Below are 18855 nucleotides of genomic sequence, written 5' to 3'. Positions count from 1 at the left end.
TGGAGGAAGCTTGCTAGAATCTGAAGTGTCAGATATGTGTCCAGGCAGACTCAGTGGGACTCACAGCTGGGGGATGACTCAGCCAGAGAGAGGAGCATGAGGACGAATTTCTTGCTGCCCAGGGCGGGGTCTGGCGGTGTTCCCAGCCCCAGGGCTTAATGCAGACCACCAGGTATGGGTATTCCCACATCACTACGAGGATGTCCCAAGACACAGAAAATGGGAAATGGGGAGCAGCTACCAGGAGCCACTTAGATTAGAGACAGGGAAGAGAGACAGTATTAGACAGTCAGGAGACTCAGCCCAGCTACAAAGTGGGAGGGGCTGCAGAAAGAAGAGAGGGTGTCTGGGGAAGGTACAGAGAGCATAGGAGTGCCCTATGGCCATGGGTGTCAGGGGAAGTGCCAGGGAAGGGGTGGCTGTCTGGAAGGTAGGGTTCACTGGCGCTCTCTGCCCATTCTGTGCCCTGCAGACCTGGGGCTCTCTTTCTGGTGTGCAGCATAAAAAAAGTGCAGAGTCCTGACACTGAGGGTATTTTAGACAAAAGGGGAACTTATATTTTTGGGAACGCTGTGTCTAAGAGAAAAGTGAAATTATGGGGTGTATTTTAAGCACCCAGAAAGGCTTCCTTGGAACTTACAGGAAAAGTTGATTAAAAGGCAAAGCATAGCTCAGGCCTGGGACACCCCTGCCACAGCCACCGCCCTTTCTGAAAGTTCTGGATACCGTTGCACCAGGACTAGAGAGGGCTGGGGAATGTCTGCCCATCTGTCCTCTGTATCCACCTTGCTATTTGGGGCAGGAACACAGCTGGACCAGGAGCAACCACACAACCTGGCAGCCAATTTGTTTCCTAGCAATTATTCAGGATGGAGGGACTCGGTGCCCCATCCCCAGTGTCACTGGGAAGCTGCCCTCTCAAATTTCCTCTGTGTCAATCAGCCACCAGCTGGCCACATCCAACTCCCAAGGCCAGGCCCTGCAAGACTCCAGGCCCAGAGTCCTCCATGAGGTGGACCCTTAGGGGATGCTATGTGATATCACCCCCATAAGGTAAATAACCCTTGAGAATGTACAGAGTTCATTTAGCCTTCTCTGACTGCACAGAGGTCTCCAGGGCAGCTGATTTTTTAATAGAGTTTAAGACTCCATTCTCAGCCGGGGTGATTCTACCCCGAGGGCACGTTTGACCACATCTACAAACTGACATCTAATGAGTAGAAGCCAGGGATGCTGCTCAGCATCCCCCAGTGCACAGGGCAGCCCCCTCCACAAAAAAGAATCTAGCGCCAAAATGCCAGCAGTGCCAAGGCCAAGCAATCTGCTGTAGTTCAGAAGCCTCCCAGATATGCAGTTAAAAATCTAGCTTGGGGCTCTGGAGCCATCACCTGGATAGAGCTGCTTGTCAGGGTTGCAAACATTGATTAGATGGTAAGCAGCAGGGAAGAGAGATGACAAGGACACACATGTCCACTGCGGGAACATCTTCAGTTGTGCCAAAGTGGCTGGACCAGTCCTTGCATTTCACCATGTAACTGTGTCCCCTTCCACCAGAATTGACCACTTGTGGAACTTCAGGGCCTGGAGCTGCCCTTGCCAAGACGACAGGAGCAGGACCAGGCAGCCAGCTCAGCTTGCACACACATACTGTGTGACCTGTAGCAAGTCTACCTCTCTGTTCTGCCTCCTGATCTCTAACCCCAGGACCTTTGCATGTGCTGCACCCTCCATCTAGAATGCTCTTGCCCCTGGTAATCTAGCTAAGTCCCACCCCCAGGGCCTTCTGGGAGAATCAAAGGTCCAGAATGTCATGTGGCCAGCAGAGTCACGCCGCAGAGCCAGCACAGTGTGGCTGCTGCCACCCAACATCCTGAGGCTCTGAGGGGCCATTTGGTGTTCAAGGGCCACTTGTTTGTAATAGCAAGCTGGTCTAGTTCAGCAGCGCTGTCAGCTCTGGAAGAGCAAGGAGTAAATGTGTGCTGAGATGAGGTCACAGTGACCCCAAGGTGGGGAGGAAGCCTTGTGGGGAGCCAAGGACAGCTCTCTGGTGCATGGGCAAGCTTCCACATCCATTCCAGGGTTGGGCCCATAAAGAAGATGGGAGATGCCAGGGAGGGAGCTTCAGGAGAAGCAAAGGCTAGAAGCAGGCCTGTGATGGAAAATCAAAGGGAGGATTGTGTCCACCTGAAAAAGAGGTGGCTGGAGCACTTGACCTCCCTGAGTGCTGGGGCCTTCAGATCCAGTGGTCCTCCTGGACGTGGGTCAGCATCAGTCATGGTTTCCCTAGGCCCCAATGAAGATTGAGTGACCCACCAAGGCAGGCCAGGATGTTGCTACTACTGCCCCCCTCCTTTTTTTTAAAGATTTTATTTATTTATTCATGAGAGACACAGAGAGAAAGAGAGGCAGAGATGCAGGCAGAGGAAGAAGCTGGCTCCTCTCAAGGAGCCCGATGTGGGACTCGATTCCTGGTCTCCAGGGTCACACCCTGGGCTGAAGGCGGCGCTAAACTGCTGAGCCACCAGGGCTGCCCACACTGCCCCTTTTCAAGGCAGAGTGGATATATTGGAGATTACTCAGTACAAAAAGGAATTCATCACTGACACATGCTGTAATGTGGACTAACCAGGAAAACACCATGCTGGGTGAAAGAAGCCAGACACAAAAGGCCACATAATCTGTGATCCCGTCCATGTCCCAAACAAGCAAGTCCATAGAGACAGAAAGATGAGCAATTGCCAGGGCTGAGGGAGGGGAATGACTGCTCATGGGGTGATGAAATGTTCTGAAACTAGATGGAGGCGACAGTTACACAACATGGGGAACATACCAAATGCCACTGAACTGCACATTAGAAGGGTTAAAATGGTGAATTTTGTGTTACATGAACTTTACAGTGAGAAATGCAGAGGGAAAAAAAAAAAAGAAAGAAATGCAGAGGGGCAGCCCTGGTGGCACAGCAGTTTAGCGCCGCCTGCAGCCCGGGGCGTGATACTGGAGACCCGGGATCGAGTCCCATATCGGGCTCCCTGCGTGGAGCCTGCTTCTCCCTCTGCCTGTGTCTCTGCCTCTCTCTCTCTGTGTGTGTCTCATGAATAAATAAATAAAATCTTTAAAGAAGGAAGGAAGAAGGAAGGGAGGAGGGAGGGAGGGAGGGAGGGAGGGAGGGAGGGAGGGAGGAAATGCAGAGTGGTCTGTATATATGTGGAACCCTGCCCACAGAGACCTGCCACATTGCCCTCTCTGATTTCCTCCTATAGGCCTTGCATCTTGCCACCATCAGTAACTAGAGCAGCAAGGGTTATAATAAGTACAAGTCTCAGACCAAATTCTACAGACACAATCTCTCAGCAGACAGGAGCCCAGACCTCCTAGAGCCTGGAGTTTGGTTGGCTCTGGCCTCTTTGGTGGCTTCATGTACACCTGAGTGTCCCCATCTCCCTGAGCCCCATCCCTAAAGAACAGGCCACAGGACCCTTAGTTGGACTTTCTCAAACAAGGGAGACAAATTTCTCAAAAAAGATTTTTATCCAGCCTACTTTTCCATCCATAGAAGCCCACTTTGGTTTTTTTGAGATTGTATTTATTTACTCATGAGAGAAGCAGAGACACAGGCAGAGGGAGAGCAGGCTTCCCGCAGGGAGCCCCGTGTGGGATTCGATCCTGAACCTCTGGATCATGCTCTGAGCCAAAGGCAGATGCTCAACCACTAAGCCACTCAGGTGTCCCATAGAAGCCCACTTTGAACATTCATGATGATAATTACTGAAACTCCAGATGCTGAGTGATGGTAAAATTGGCCAGAGTGGGTTGGCACTGGCCACTCCGGAAAATGTATCCTGGATTAGGCCACTGCCCTGCCTTGATAGACAGTTTTGCAAGCTGATTCTACCAGAGGCCCCATAGTCAACATTTCCAGATTTTTGGACCGTCGTGCAGTCTGTGTCTCAACTACTTTACCTTGCCCTCCTAAAGCAAAAGCAGACACAGATAATACATAAATGAATGGGTAGAGCCATGTGCCAGTAAAACTGTTTACAAAAACAAGTGCTGAGGGAGAAGCATCAGACAAACCCAAATGGAAGAACCTTCTGCAAAGTACCCAACTGGTCCTCCTCACAACTGTCCAGGTTTCGAAAACAAGGAAAGTCTGAGAAACTTGTTGTGGAGACGCCAAGGAGACAGGATGACTGAATGTGATAGAGGATCCTGGATGGGATCCTGGAACAGAAAAGGGACATTAGGGAAAAACTGAGGACATCCGAATAAAATGTGGACCTAGTTACTAATAACTTATCAATCAGTATCGGTTTGTTCGTTGTGTCAAAGGTAATGTTAACAGGGGAAACTGGGGCACCTGGGTGGCTCGGCTCATTCGTTAAGTGTCTGACTCTTGGTTTCGGCTTATGTTGTGATCTCAGGGTCCTCAGATTGAGCCCCACGTCATGCTCAGTGCAGAATCTGCTTGTGCCTCTACCTCTCCTTCTACTCCTCCCCAACTCTTTCTCTCTGTCTCTGGAATAAATAAATAAAATATTTTTTTAAAAAAATAGGGGAAACTGAATATGAGGTACACAGGAGTTTGCTGAAATAGTCTTGTAACTTTTGGTAAATCTAAAACTATTCTAAAATGGAAAGTTTATATTTTTCATAAAAAGACAGCCAGATTTGGCCTGTAGGGCATAGTTTGCAGACCTTGGGGCTTAAATAAGTTCCCACCACCTTGACAAGATGTTCACAGTAAATCTCAGGCAGGTAAGATCCTGGCAAATTAGACTTGGACCTCACACACTTCCACTAGACATACTTCAATCTTACAACAAACCCTAAAGCCATAGTTCTCATCCTTCATTGAATCAGAAGAACCCCCTGGTTTAAGAATTTAGATTCCTTGGCCTTTCCAGAAATTCTGCAGACCTGGGATGGGGCCCAAGATTCTGTATCTTTAACAAGCCCCTACAGGTCATATTTGGGGTCTCAACCCTTTCTCTCCCTCTCTCCAACCCACCAGAGCGGCATGGTTGTGGTGACCTGGTGTGGGGGAAGTGGGCACTAAAGTCTTGGCAACTCTGACTGGTTCCCTGCTACTGTAAGCAGGGAGCCTCAAGATTACAGGTTTGTCCACCCTAGGCATGGGGGGGTTGGGCTCAAAGGCAACCCCTTCCCCAGGGATGTGGAGAGAGTCTATAGTGCCTGCATAAGAGTGGAGAGAAATGTTCTGGAGACCATCCCACCCCTGGGAGCTCACATTTCCTCATGCATGCAAATGCTTGATTTCACTGCATAGAAAGTACCAAAAGCCCTTGCTATTCTCATCACTGGCACCAGAGTCCATGCAGTTTGGGAATTGGGTGGGGAGGCAGTCGTCCCCCCAAGGTGAAACTTTCCATAATGAACTGCCCACTTACAGAATGAGTCCCCTCCTCACACTGTCCTCTCAGCTCAGGAGCCCTAGAACGTGCTGTCTCCCAGGGGCATCCTGCCACATAAACACCACGCAAATCAGTTGCATAGTGTGGCTGAAAAGTCTTGCAAAAGGTGCAGGATTTCAGGAAGTCATCAAGTGACCCGGAGAATTGCTCTGACTCCCGTCACTCAGTCACACCCACAAGCAGCAGGTGAGGAAGAGAGCTAATGATGTCAGCTTGAGCTTCAGAATGAGTCTGCTCACTGCTAAATGTAAACGGATGCAATCAGCTTTGTGAAGCAAGCTGAGTTCTACCCTGTGCTTTATGAACAAGACACACTTAAACCAGAGCAGGCCAGGGAGCTAAAGATGAAAAGACGGGCCCAGGTGTGGCGGGCAGATAGAAACGAGCAGACAGACCTGCATGTCCCGTGGACACAGCCAAGGCAGAGATCAGAGCTCTGAGTGCTGCATGTGACAAAGATGATTTATCATAATACCAAAAGCATTAATTTACACTTAAGGTATAGTAGTTGGCAATATGCATGCACCAAACAGCACAGCTGCTGCCTTTACAAAGTGGAAATTATAGAAGATACTGGGAGAAACAGTCATAAACATGTACCACGAGGCTGGTTGAGTAGACAGCAAATTGGCAAGCGTGTAATATGTCCAAACCTGTGTGTTGAGACAGATCTATGGCCATATCATAAACCCTTCACTTTGATGTAAGACTAAATCTTAAAGTATTCATGGAGCATTCATAAGACTCATTTTCTCTATCAGGTCATGGGGAAAGCATCTAGAACTTCCAAAAGTAGAACTATTACAAGCAGCACTCTTAATTCAATGAAAGTAGAAATTAATTTTTTAAAGATGTATTTATTTATTTATTTATTCATTCATTCATTCATTCATGAGAGAGAGAGAGAGAGAGAGAGAGAGAGGGCGGAGACACAGGCAGAGGGAGAAGCAGGCTCCATGCCGGGAGCCTGACGCAAAACTCGATCCTGAGACTCCAGGATTGCGCCCTGGGCCAAAGGCAGGCGCCAAACCACTGAGACACCCAGGGATCCCCGAAATTAATTTTTTTAAAGACCCTTCTGTATGGAAATTTTCTTTCAAGAAGAAAATGTAAATCTCTGATAAACAATTCTTGGATGAAGGGGTATCTGTAAACCAAAATTACAGATTTTCTAAACATCAGTGACCAAAACTGTATGTTATGAGAATCCATAGGACTATGTAAAGCATGGGCAGCCTGGGTGGCTCAGCGGTTTAGTGCTGCCTTCAGCCCAGGGCGAGATCCTGGAGACCTGGGATCAAGTCCCACATCGGGCTCCTTGTGTGGAGCCCACTTCTCCCTCTGCCTGTGTGTCTCATGAATAAATAAATAAAATCTTTTTTTTTAATAAATAAAATCTTTAAAAAAAAAAGAAGAACTATGTAAAGCAGTACCAAGAGGACAATTCGTAGGCATAAGCACTTTGTATTCATAAATATGAATGAATGAAAGTGGATGAATTAATTTCCCAGCTCAAAAACCTGAGAAAAAGAACCAAGTAAATCCCAAAGAGAATGAGTTGGCTGTCAAAATGGATAAGATTAGCCCTTGGGGATCTTGAAAAATTCCTCAAATATTTTTGGTGCAGTGAGAACCAAGTAAGGCCTTCCCCCATCAAAGCTTGATCTGTTCTCTACTCTCTATGATCTGGCACATGGTTTCATTATAACCTAAACAAAAATTTAGTGAAATATCAGATACAATAAGTTGTTTCATACTTGGTTTCTTTTTCATCTTCCCCCCCTTTTTTTTTTTTTTTAAGATTCCCCGATCCCACGCCCCACACCCCAGCACAGTTTGCTTGAAACTTCGGCTCTTGGGAAGAATCATTCCGTTTCAAAGGGCCTGTTCAGGTTCCAGGACTGAAACCTTGCTGGTTTTCAGTGTTTCTGTCTGAGTCTGTGGCTAATCATTGGTGTCAGTCCAGTTAGAGTGATAGAGCCCGTTATAGACTGGGCGCATGGAGATAGGGTATAGGTAAGCATCCCATCATCACTTGGCTCTCTACAGATGCCTGCTGTCCATTCACCTGTCCATCTAACAACTGGCTGTTGAGACCCTGCTGGGTGCCCCTAAGCCCCATGGGCAACAGGAAGCAAACAGAATCCAGGCAGAGGCCAGGTGTCAGCAGGGCCCTGGAAAGCCTCCACTTCCTCATCTAAGAATTGGGAGCTCTGAGGTTGGATGTGACCCCTCCACTTCCTGCCCCACACCCACAGGCCAACTGAATCTGTCTTCCCTCCTGGACAGGCTTCCAGTGGAGGTGGGTAGTAGGAGGGTCCTGTCTGCCACCCTACAGCCACCTCCTCTCATCACCACCCCCTTCCCATCATCATCCTTGTCCTCACCTGCCGTCTTCCCTCCCTAGAACTGACCACCCTGTCCACTGCTTCCTGTGTGGCAGTTCTCTGGAAAGCACTTTAGCTATACTTTTCACTTCCCCACCTTCTGTGACCTTGCTGGCCCATCCAGCCCTTTCCTCTGTGCTTTGAGGTCCCGCTTCTCTGGGTCCCTGCTGTGCCCTGGGAGACCAGCCAGTCCAGATGACACACCCTCTTCTGTTCACCCGCCCTATGTCTGAGTGTCAGAGTCTCCTCCTACACGTGTAACTGGGAGTCCCTAGAATGGTGACAGCACGCTTGTCCTGTAAAGGACCCCGGGGTCGGTATTTTCAGCTCTGCTGCTGTAGTCTGAGAGCAAGCAGAGACAACACATAAATAGAGGTGGCTATACACCATGCAGAACTTTGTGAATGGAATTCGCAAAGGTTGAATTGCATATTCTAGGTATGTGTTGTGAAATATTATTGCAAGTTTTCTTTTTTTGAGAGTTTAAAAATGTAAAAACCATTCTTAACTCATGGACCCTACAGAAACAGGTAGCTGGCTGTAATTGGCCAACCTCGGTAGAGCCCAGAGCCCAAGACTGCCCTACCCCACCAGGTGTCAGAAGGGTGTCTCCCACACAGCCAGGTTCCATTCACGTACAGATTTTCTGTCCCTGCTTCAGGCTCTGAAGGCAGAATCGAGTCATTTTGACAAAACCCCAAATATTTATTATGTGGTTCTTCACGGGAGAAGCTGACCAGCCCCTGGCTCCCATGGTCTCACTTCATCTTTAAACAACCTGGGAAGCCAGAAGCTCTCTCCCTCATTTTAGAGAGGAATCTGAAACCTAGGAGCACTGAACACATCTGCCTTGGTCGGCCCTCCTGCAGGTCACCAGGACCCACTGAAATCCCCTGCAGACAGCCGGTTTCAAGGGCTCCTTGCCAGAAGCAGCCCTCCACCCCATGCAGGGTTATTTTTCTAGCATTTCCCCCACAGGAAAGCCCCAGGTTTGAGTGGAGGCCCCAGGGCTATTTGCTCAGCACAGGGCAAAGCAGACCGTCCCGGCGCCTTGGTCCCTGGACCACATGGGCAGAGACCCTGGCTGGGGAGCTTCTGTGTTCCCATCAGGCCCATGAGACACTTCTCAGGATGCCTCCTGCCCTGTCTGTCACCTGTGTTACCCATGGGCATAGCCTGTCTGTGGGTACAGACCGAGTGCTGTTTCACATAGCAAAGTATCCTTGAAACGTGGAGAATACTCTGGAGAAAAATCAGGCTGGTTCCAGCATGCTAATGCCAACTTCAGTTGCTCCCAGTGTCGTGTTCTCCCCCCCACCTCCCATGACTAGAATGAGCCAGCTCCTGTAGGCCAGCAACCATTGGCCTTGCAATGCTTGGCCAGCAACTATTTGGCCCCATCTTTAAGCTCCATTGCTGCCTAATTTATACTAATGTTCTTTTTCCAATGGCAGCCCGTCCCTGCAACCCCAGTCACTCCCCCCATCTCCATATGCCCAGTCTGGGCTTGGACGCGAGTGATCTGGAAGTCCCATGTGGTATGTGGTATGTGGTCTGAGGCAGGGGCAGAGGTTTCACCCAGAGGTGGCATTGCAGAGGGAGGGGCAGCATCAAGGCCCCAGAAGATGGTGGGCAGCCCACTCTGCTTGGGCCAACTGGAGGGCTCCTAGCGGTGGTGACACTCGATCATAACCAAGGAGATCCCCTGGGATGCAGGGCCTCCCCTTCAGAGTCCCACCATGCAGGGGGCTCTCTGAGGCTACAACAGTGCCAGGCACACAGCAGCCAAAAAGTAAATTGTTGTCAAGTGGATGGATGGATGGATGGACAGATAGATGGACGATGGCCAAATGATTGAGTGAATAAGACCACATGCTCCAAAGCCTCACAAACACTTGGGAAGTGGGGTCCCTGTGGCTATGAGGTCAGGAAAACAGAGAAGGCTGAACCTGCAACCAAGACAGAGCCATTAGAATGACCAGAACCTCCTTCTGAGAAAGGATAGCCACAGGTAAATCTGGGGGCAACGGAATTATCTTGGATTAGGCCACCACCTCAGCCTGGCTGGAAGGACAGCCATCTGGGGCGGTGAGGCTGGGGCACTTCTCCATAGGGGAATCCCAACTTGGGGCTCACCTGTCAACTTAAGAGTTAGGCAAGTGCATTTGCCTTTGTGAGCTCATCCCGTGGGACTTTCAGGGTCTGAAATCTGAAAGCAATACAGTTTGCCTGATGCAGTCCATCAAGGCTTGTTTGGTTTTTGTGAGGGATGCACAAGAGAGCCGATGTGAGCTCAGAAAGGGCGCAGGAGTAGTCCATCTATCTGCCTGGTCGCCGGGCCCAAGGTGAACAGCCTGAGCCAGAGCAGGCACCCCGAAAGATCCCAGGCCCACTCGCCTGAGTCCAGGCACTGAGAACAGGTCTGAAGAAGGAGCCCAGGCAGTGGGGACTGAGGAGCCAATGCATGGAGAAGGGCTGGGAGCAAGGACACTGGGTTCAGACGCAGAGTCATATCAACTGCTTGCCTTCTGTCAGACTTTAAGGAAGTCATTGGGCTTCTCTGTGCCTCAGTTTCCCCATATGAAATGGGAATAACACTCCTGTCTGTCTCTCAGAGGAGTAGAAGCAAAAAAACAAATTAAAAAACAAAAACAAAAACAAAAAGCGAGTCAGAAGCCCCATCACACCTGGTCATTCTGTGGCTACCACCATTTTTCCTTAAATGTTTACTGTGCATTTCAGCCAAGATCAGAGGCATCCTGTTGAGACAGAAAATGCATCTTCTAAAATTTCTGGCCAAGTAAGATGCTCAACCTCAATTTCTCTAAATTAAGAGAACTTTTTGAATATCCCAAAAGAAAAGCCTCAAAGACAAGGACAGGACAGTTGGAAGAAAGTCAGAGGTCCCCCAGCTCTTGTCATCCTTGGCAGGATGGGGGGACCATGCATCATCTGCCCCATCAGAGGAAGAGCAGGTGTGTTGTTTCTTCGTTTAGTTTTATCTAGAAACCTTGCCTGGAGAAGTTTAAACTATAGAGTTGTCTCTTTATGGTGTTTTTTTTTTTTTTTCTCTTCTATCATGATTTCTTTTTTTTTTTTCCAAATTGGGCAACTTATGTCAGAAATGTGTACTTTATGTTATATAAGAAGAGAAAAGTGTTTCCAAGAAATTAAAGGCCTCTCTCATTGCATTTTGCCAGTGCTGTAGGTTTTCTGGCCTAGTGGGAAGACAGCATTAACATGTAGCCTCTGCAGCTCCAATGCCAGATTATATCGCATCATGGCTGGTGCCTGGATCCCGCTTCCTCCTCCTGTCCACCCCTGGTCCCACATGATCACTGGGCACACCATCCTCCCTTGTGCTCTCATGTTCTCCGAGGCCATGCATGTACCCATCCAGCACCAGGAGCAGCTACATAATAGCTCCCCTGGCTGTGAGCGCCAGGCCAGCATTTCCTCCTCCTGGACATATAATAGCAGCAACCGGATATTTTTAGACTGGCTTTGAAAAGTCGCAGTGTGCTGAAACCGCATACCAGACGCATGAGGTCACTGCCCCCCGCCCCCCAAAGCCCAGGCTGCATGGGGCTGGTGGGCCCTCACATCCTGAAGACTTTCCCTCTTTTGGTCCCCAGGACACTAGCCCTGACTGTTTCCTTAGAAATCCCACAGAGACTTGTCCCGAGTTCAGAAGGGGGACTGCTGTGGGTCTTTGGGATGTGTGTGCACATTGCTGGGGGGCCTCTGCAAACCTGGATGCTGCAAAGGCCCCAGCACAGAAAGAGGCCTGTTCCCTGGGGAAGGAGCCCACACAGGCTCCGGCATCACTTCACCATCTGCTCATAGTTAGGCAGGCGGGCTTGCTCTCGGGGTTTATTTTAGTTTGGAGCAGGGGGAGGGCCTGGGCCTGTCCTCAGCTCAGATGGCACCCTGCGGGGTCTCGTGAGCCTTGAAGGAAAGGAGGAAATGGACCTGTTGCCTGCCGATCCCAGAGCAGAACTTCAAGAGTCCATGGGCTTTACTCCAAACAAAAAAAAACCAGTTCCAAGGCTGAACTTAGGGGAAAACAGAGATTAAACCTAGAAAGACAGTTTTCTTCTTCCCAGGACTCCTCAGGCCTATTGTGCACATGGGGGTCTTCACAACAGGATGAAGGGCCTGCAGAGCCCTTGACCACCCAACCCTGCAAACCCCTTTACCCCTTTTGCCTCCATCTGTAGATAGCAGTGCTTTTCAGCAATGCAGTCGGCTCTGGAAACATTTCTGGCTGTCACACGCCACTGGCCTCTGGCAGGTGAGCCCAGGGACGCTGCTCAGTACCCCACAGGGCCCAGAATGGCCCCAGCACAGAAATTGATCCAGCTCCTAGGATCAGGAGTGCCAAAGCTGGGGATCCAGCGCTGGGTTCTGTAGGCACTTGGGAGAACAGGCAGGCCCAGGCCTGGCCCCCAACTCTTGTCACCCAGCCACTGGCCAGTAGCTCAGTCACACACATCAGGATGTGGTCGTTCCCACTGGCAGAAGAGCCCCTGTGTTTAATCCAACTCTCCAAAGTCTTTCAAAACCTGGCAGTGCACAGGTCCTAAGGAAGTATTTGTGAAGAAGAGAAGGGGGCTCCGTGGCCACCGTCTGACTCAGGAACACACCTCCTCAGACTGGGTTCTGCCCCATGAGGCCACACAGAGCCCACTCCCCACCAAAACTACCCAGCCACCACCCTGCCCAAGCAGGTTCCCCCACTTTGTGCCACCAGGCCAAGTTGCTTCAGATCCTTCAGTGGGACTCATTCCTGGGGTCTGGAGCCCCTGGGCAGGGGGGCAGGAAGTTGCTTGTCCTGTGACCCCTTCCGCCAGCTAGAGGCCACTGTCCTGGTCCCGAGCTCTGCTGAATGGGGCCGTTTCAAAGGAAGTTTGAGGAAAAACCCCAGCAGAAGATTTTTTTTATGGGGCTTCTCCCTTCCGATGACCATACCAGAACCTCTGATCAGTGATCACCTGCATTCATTACCCTGTGGAATGAAGCTGTTAAGAAAATCCTGATCCCTCTCTGTGTCCATACATCTCCTGGTTCCTGAATCCCCTGCCAGCCTGGCCATCTCTCCCCTCCTTGCCATCATCCCTCTGCCCCATCGGATCCTCAGACACCCACATGAAGCCCCCAACCCCCTACAAACCTTGACAGTGCCACTTCCTCTCCATTACTCTCTCCATTACCCTCATGCCTCCCACACAGCCTCCCACTCAGCTCAGCCTTCTCAAACTGGAACATTATTGGCCCTTCTTGTGGCTACCAAGCTTCCCTTTCTGTGTGTGAGTGGGTTATTACCCCCTTCCCCTGCCATGTCACTCCTTCAGCCCCTGGAGCCCCAGGGGCTTGGACAGCTGAGCACCAGGCTCTGTGACTAGTTCTGTGTTTTCTCCCCACACCTGTCCAGCACCAGCACTCCCACCTCTGCCAGCATCTTTCTCCAGCACCTTCCCTGTCCTGCATTTCCCCAGGGCTTTATCATACCTTCTCCCTGTCTGTTCACCCCTCAGTGGTGTTGGGTACCTCATGGAGAAGGGACACCCCAGGAACCTGGGCAGGAAGTGTTCTTTGTCTTAATCTGGGTGGTGGGCACATAGGCCCCAGGGGGGACCCCAGAGTCACAGACTCCATGTATGGAAATGGAGTATTGGAAATAAAGCCCTGATTCATGCTGCAATGAGGATGAACCCCAAAAGCATCCTGCTGAGTGAAGGAAGCAAGACAAAAGGCCACATCATGTATGCTCCCACTTTGGTGAAATATCCCAAACTGGCAAATCCATAGCTACAGAAAGCTGCCAGTAGCTGGGGGAGGCAAGAGGGAGTATGGGGAGTGATAGCTAATGGGGATGGGGTCTCCTTTTGGGGTGATAGAAATGTTCTGGAACTAGACAGAGGAGATGGTTCCACAACACTGTGAAGGTACTAAATGCCCCTGAATTGTTTATTTCTAAATGATTAACTTTATGTCATGCTAGTTTTACCCCAATGAAAAAATTGGCAGTGAACTGGCTTGTCATCCCACAGAATTGCAGGACCCCTCTAGGATGGAATCTGTCTCCACATCTGCTCCCTCCCAACCAGCCTCAGATTCTTTGGGGGCCCAGAGCCCACAGCAGCCCAAGGCTCAGCAAACCACTTCTGGAAAGGGCCAGATAGTAAATATTTTCAGCCTTGTAAGACAGAATGTCTCTATCATGGCTACTCTGCTGTTGGCAGTATAAAAGCAGCCATGGAAGATCCATAAATGAACAGGCCTGGCTGTGTGCCAGTAAAACTTCATTTATGGACACTGAGATGTGAATAGAATTTTCATGTGTCAGGAAATATTACTCCTTTTGTTTTTTTGTGTGTGTATTTTTTTTTTTTAACAATTTACAAATGTGAAAACCACTCTTGGCTCGCCAGCAGTACAAAAATAAGCAGTGGACTGGATTTAGCCCATGGGCCAGAGTTCACCATATAAACAATTATAACTGAAAATGAATGCTGTTGATTAGCCTTTTTCATGTCTGAGACTTAAAACTTGAACCCTCACACAACCCAAACACGGAGGTAAAGAGTAAGTATGTTGGAATACACATGGGCTACACTAAGCTCTGTGTTTATCAGTCTCATCAGGGCCACTGCCTGACTTCAGGCAAGTGAATGCCCATGATGCCCAGAGGGACATGTGAGGCCCTGGGCTGCAGTGTGTAGAAATTTCATCCTCACCATCTGAAAATCTGCCTTTGATTTTCTCACAGGCTTTCGGAAATGCCAAAACGGCCCACAACAACAATTCCAGCCGATTTGGGAAGTTCATCCAGGTCAACTACCTGGAGAGTGGCATCGTGAGAGGGTGAGTTGGTGCCACTGGCCTCAGGCTAGGGTCCTGGGCATCCCTGTGAGGAGGAGCCAGCCTGGGAGCTCAGTGTGGAAATGTGGCTCTGCAGGCACTTGTGAGCCGTACAGGGAAGCAAGTGTGGTTTTATTTTAAGTCATTGATGTGAAGATCTGAGCTGTGGGTCAAAGTGGGAAGCATAGGTGTGGGAGGAGCGGGACTTCTGTCCCCAGGTCATCGAGTGTGGGCCGAGGTGCCCAAGAAGCAAGTACAACAACCTGAAGATGCATGGTGGAGCTTTCCAAGAACAGGCAAGGACACACCAACCTATGTCTTGGAATGAGGTTTCAAATTCAGTGGATCTGGGGATGCCATAGGCAGAGCTGATATAGACTGGCATTTGCCAAACATGTGCCTCTGTAGTTAGGGAAAGACGTAATACTGGGTAGCAAATTAAAGTGGTTTTCCAGGGAAGTACTGAAGGAAGGTGGGTAGGTGGGTAGGTGGGAAGAAGGTGGGTGGGTGGATAGGAAGTAGGGAGGAAGGAAGGGTTGATAGATGGATGGATGGTTGGATGTATGCATTCATTGGCTAGATGGGTGGATGGATGGATAGATTCATGAAGTAGGTAGGTGGGCAGATGGATAGATTCATAGGTTAAGTGGGTGGGTGGGTGGGTGGGTGGCTGGATAAATGGATGGATTCATGAATGGATGGATGGATGGATGAATTCATGGGTGGGTGGGTAGATGGACAGATGGGTAGATTCATGAGTTGAATGGATGGGTAGATGGATGGATTTGTGGGTGGGTGGGTAGGTACATAGATGAATAAATTTAATAGATCGGGTGGGTGGGTGGATGGACAGATTCGTTGCTAGGTGGGAAAATTCATAGATGGATGAATTTGTAGATTGATGAATTCATGGATGGGTGGATGGATGAATGGATTAGGTATATAGGTAGATGAAAAGGTGGTAACTGAATTGTGAAGTTGATTGTCTGGTAAAAGTTAAAACAGATCAGCATTTTTGTGGCAGAAATGTAATTTCCTTAGGTGGAAGCACAATTACTTCAGCTAAATATATAACGTTCAAATTGTTTTCATCACTGCGCAGTGATTGTGCTTATGAATGTCTGGCAGCTTTGTGCAATAAACTAATGTTTTCAGGAATTATCTATTTTGTCATAGTATTTAAGTCATAAGGTCATATCAGAATTCGGTGCTATAGCATTTCTTTCTCTTTAAAAAATATATATTCTCAGGATGCCTGGGTGCCTCAGAGGTTGAGCACCTGCCTTCGACCCAGGGCGTGATCCTAGAGTCCCAGGATCAAGTCCCACATCGGGCTTCCTGCATGGAGCCTGCTTCTCTTTCTGCCTATGTCTCTGCCTCTCTCTTTCTCTCTCTCTCTCTCTCTCTCTCTCTCTCTCTCTCATAAATAAATAAAAAATATTTTTTAAGGATTTTTAAAAATCATTCATTCATTCATTCAGAGAGAGAGAGGCAGAGACACAGGCAGAGGGAGAAGCACGCTCCATGCAGGGAGCCTGACGTGGGACTCAATCCCGGGTCTCCAGGACCATAGCCCGGGCTGCAGGCAGCGCTAAACTGCTGCTCCACCGGGGCTGCCCCAAAATATATATTTTTTAAGTATATATTCTGAGTAGTTACAGTTGGTTAAAAAATGTAATTGTGATTTAATACTGCATAATGTTTTGGGTATTTTGGGGGGGTATTTTTTTTTAATATACAGAAATCTTATGAATCAATAAAACTCTTTCACAGTTAAAAAAAAAAAGGCACTTTGGCACAGTCCAAGGTTACTCAAGGGGATCATACCTGCCTCTACATTCTGGTGCAAGTGTTTGCGGTGGCAGCAGGATTTACACCGGTTCCAGGTGATGCTCTGAGTAGCCCAAATGTTCCATGTGGGGAGACCCGAGCAACAGAGCTAGATGCCTGGAGAAGGCTCGGGCATTTCAGGAATGGAGAAGTCCTCGAGTGGCAGGGGATTGAATCCAGAGTATGTAGGTCTTCTGTTCATCTAACCTGACTCATGATCACTTCAAATGACAATGTATATTCAAGACACAAATAGAAATGTTGTTTTTCTCGAATCAGGATATTATTTTCTTGAATCCTTAGGCCTCTCTGCCCAGGCTCCAGCGGGCGGTGGTATGAGTGAGAAATCCCCAATAAATGGCAATTCTGCTTTGTCCCCTCAGCCCATAGACCATCCAGTGATCCCCCCATCACTCAGTGCTGCTGGGCATCTGCATAGACATGGCCACCGCTTACCCCTGTTGCAGGGCCTCTGACCAGCAGGAGTTGCCCAGAGTATCTTCTTGGGCAGATGACACAAAATCATACCCCATCTACAATCCTGGAAACTCCCTCACGGGAGCAGAGATGCCAGGAGGCTACTTCATGTTTTCCTGGGTCCAGGGATGCCTCTGCAGCCATGGGTCAGACACTGGAGCTTTGCTCTCAGCTTGCTCCTCTGTGTGGTCTCTGGTGTCCTAGGGCTCCCATAACAAAGTGCCACAAACTGGGGGGCTCAAGACAGGAGGAATTTCTTGTCTCAAAGCATTGAAGGTTGAAAGCCTGAAATCAATATGTAGGGAGGACAGCATTCCTTCCACAGCCTCCAAGAGAGGATTCTTTGTGCCCTCTGGCAGCTTCTGGTGACTCCAGGCCTTCCTTGGCTTATGGCCACATCACCCCACTCTCTGCTTCCATCATCACGTGGTCTTCTCTGCATCACTCGGTGTTCTTAGGACTTTGTCCCTGGATTTAGGGTCCACTCTGATCATGGAAGATGTTCGTATCTCCAGAGCCTTCCCTTAATTACATCTACAAAGACTCTTTTGCCATATAAAGTCACACTCACAGCTTCCAAGTGGGCATACCTTCTGGGGGCCACCGTGTGACCCAGTGTACCAGCAAGCGTTGGCCTTCAGCTAACTGGTCCAGCCTGTTCTGCCTGCCTCAGGCTCCCATCAAGCTCAGGGCCAGAGGTCCCGGGTGATTGTGTCTTACAGACCAACTTTTGAAAGTCCTCTCTGTGGCCTTGGATTCAGGAAAGGAAGTCCCACCTCAGCCCATGACCATGTGGCCTGCCCACGCTCGATGAGGAGGTACACTTCCTGTCCAGGGAGTGGTCACAGCCAGCTGGGGAAGAGCAGGCCCAGACCCAGTTCTGCTTTTGGGGAGGTGACACTTCTCAATGCCATTTCCTGTGGAGGCCAAGGGTCAGGGGCAGTCCAAGTCTTCCTCCAGTTCCCCAATTTGCAAGACCTCGTCTTCCTGTGGGTTCAGTGGCTCAGTGCCGGGGGATCCCTGGCCCCCTACAAACCCCAGTAGGGTCCTGGCATTAAGAATGATCAGGGAAGGGAAGGGGCTGTCATTGTCACATGACAGCTCAATGCCAGTAAGTGGTCGCTGTCCTCTCCACTATGCCGACACAGCACAGGGAATTGGCCACAGGTGGAGCTTCCAGCAGAAGTCTGATTCTAGAACCAGATGCGGCTTCCCTCCCTGGGAGAACAAACCAACAACAACTAAAATAGTTACTAGTTGGGGGAAGGAATAGAAAAAAAACATGGGTTTGAAAGATGAGAGGACGCAGTTCGAGTCCATGGAAACCCGCCCGTGCATGTTTTGTTTGCATGTGTCCCAGGCAAGTCTGCAGACAGGCAACTGCTGTCCTGGAGAGAGAGGCAGGTGGTGTCTAGTAAGCCCTGGACCAGGGGCCCAGGGATGTCCCCCAGGCCTACCCACCTCTACCCCTACCCTGGGTACCAGCTGCCTTTCCTATAAAACAGGATGGGTTCAGGTGAGGGGAGCCTGCAGAGCTATCCAGCTCCCACACGTGGTGGTGGTATAACCCATGAATGACCAGCCCCTCCAGCCCCACTGGGTGGGGTCCCTGCTAGGCTACTTCCCTCCTGGGGGGTCCTAGGCAGCAGGTGGCAGGTGACCTCTTCAATTTTAGGATCTCATCTTTCAGTTGGAGCCACAGTGTCCACCCCCAGGGTGAAAGGATTCAGGGCATTTAATCCCTACAAAACAGTGCTGAGAATAGTCCTTACTACTGCTAACATTGAGAGTATAGCTGTAGAGGTCCCTGGGCCCTGCCCCAGAGCCCACACAGCCTCATGGACGCCTGACCATCAAACGTCCGT

At 49.6% G+C, this 18855-nt stretch overlaps 1 protein-coding gene across 1 annotated transcript in view; it reads left to right on the top strand.

Moving 5' to 3' along the window:
• MYO9B (myosin IXB) overlaps positions 1-18855 on the top strand; it is an 89134-nt gene that overhangs the window by 32098 nt on the left and 38181 nt on the right. The window contains 1 exon segment of the mRNA XM_055344267.1: positions 14592-14686. Within this exon segment, the coding sequence (XP_055200242.1) occupies positions 14592-14686 (95 nt within the window).

The sequence above is a fragment of the Nyctereutes procyonoides genome, unplaced genomic scaffold (assembly GCF_905146905.1).
Source record: "Nyctereutes procyonoides isolate TBG_1078 unplaced genomic scaffold, NYPRO_anot_genome, whole genome shotgun sequence".
In the NCBI taxonomy this organism is placed as follows: domain Eukaryota; kingdom Metazoa; phylum Chordata; class Mammalia; order Carnivora; family Canidae; genus Nyctereutes; species Nyctereutes procyonoides.
This window is presented reverse-complemented; position numbering and strand designations above follow the sequence as displayed.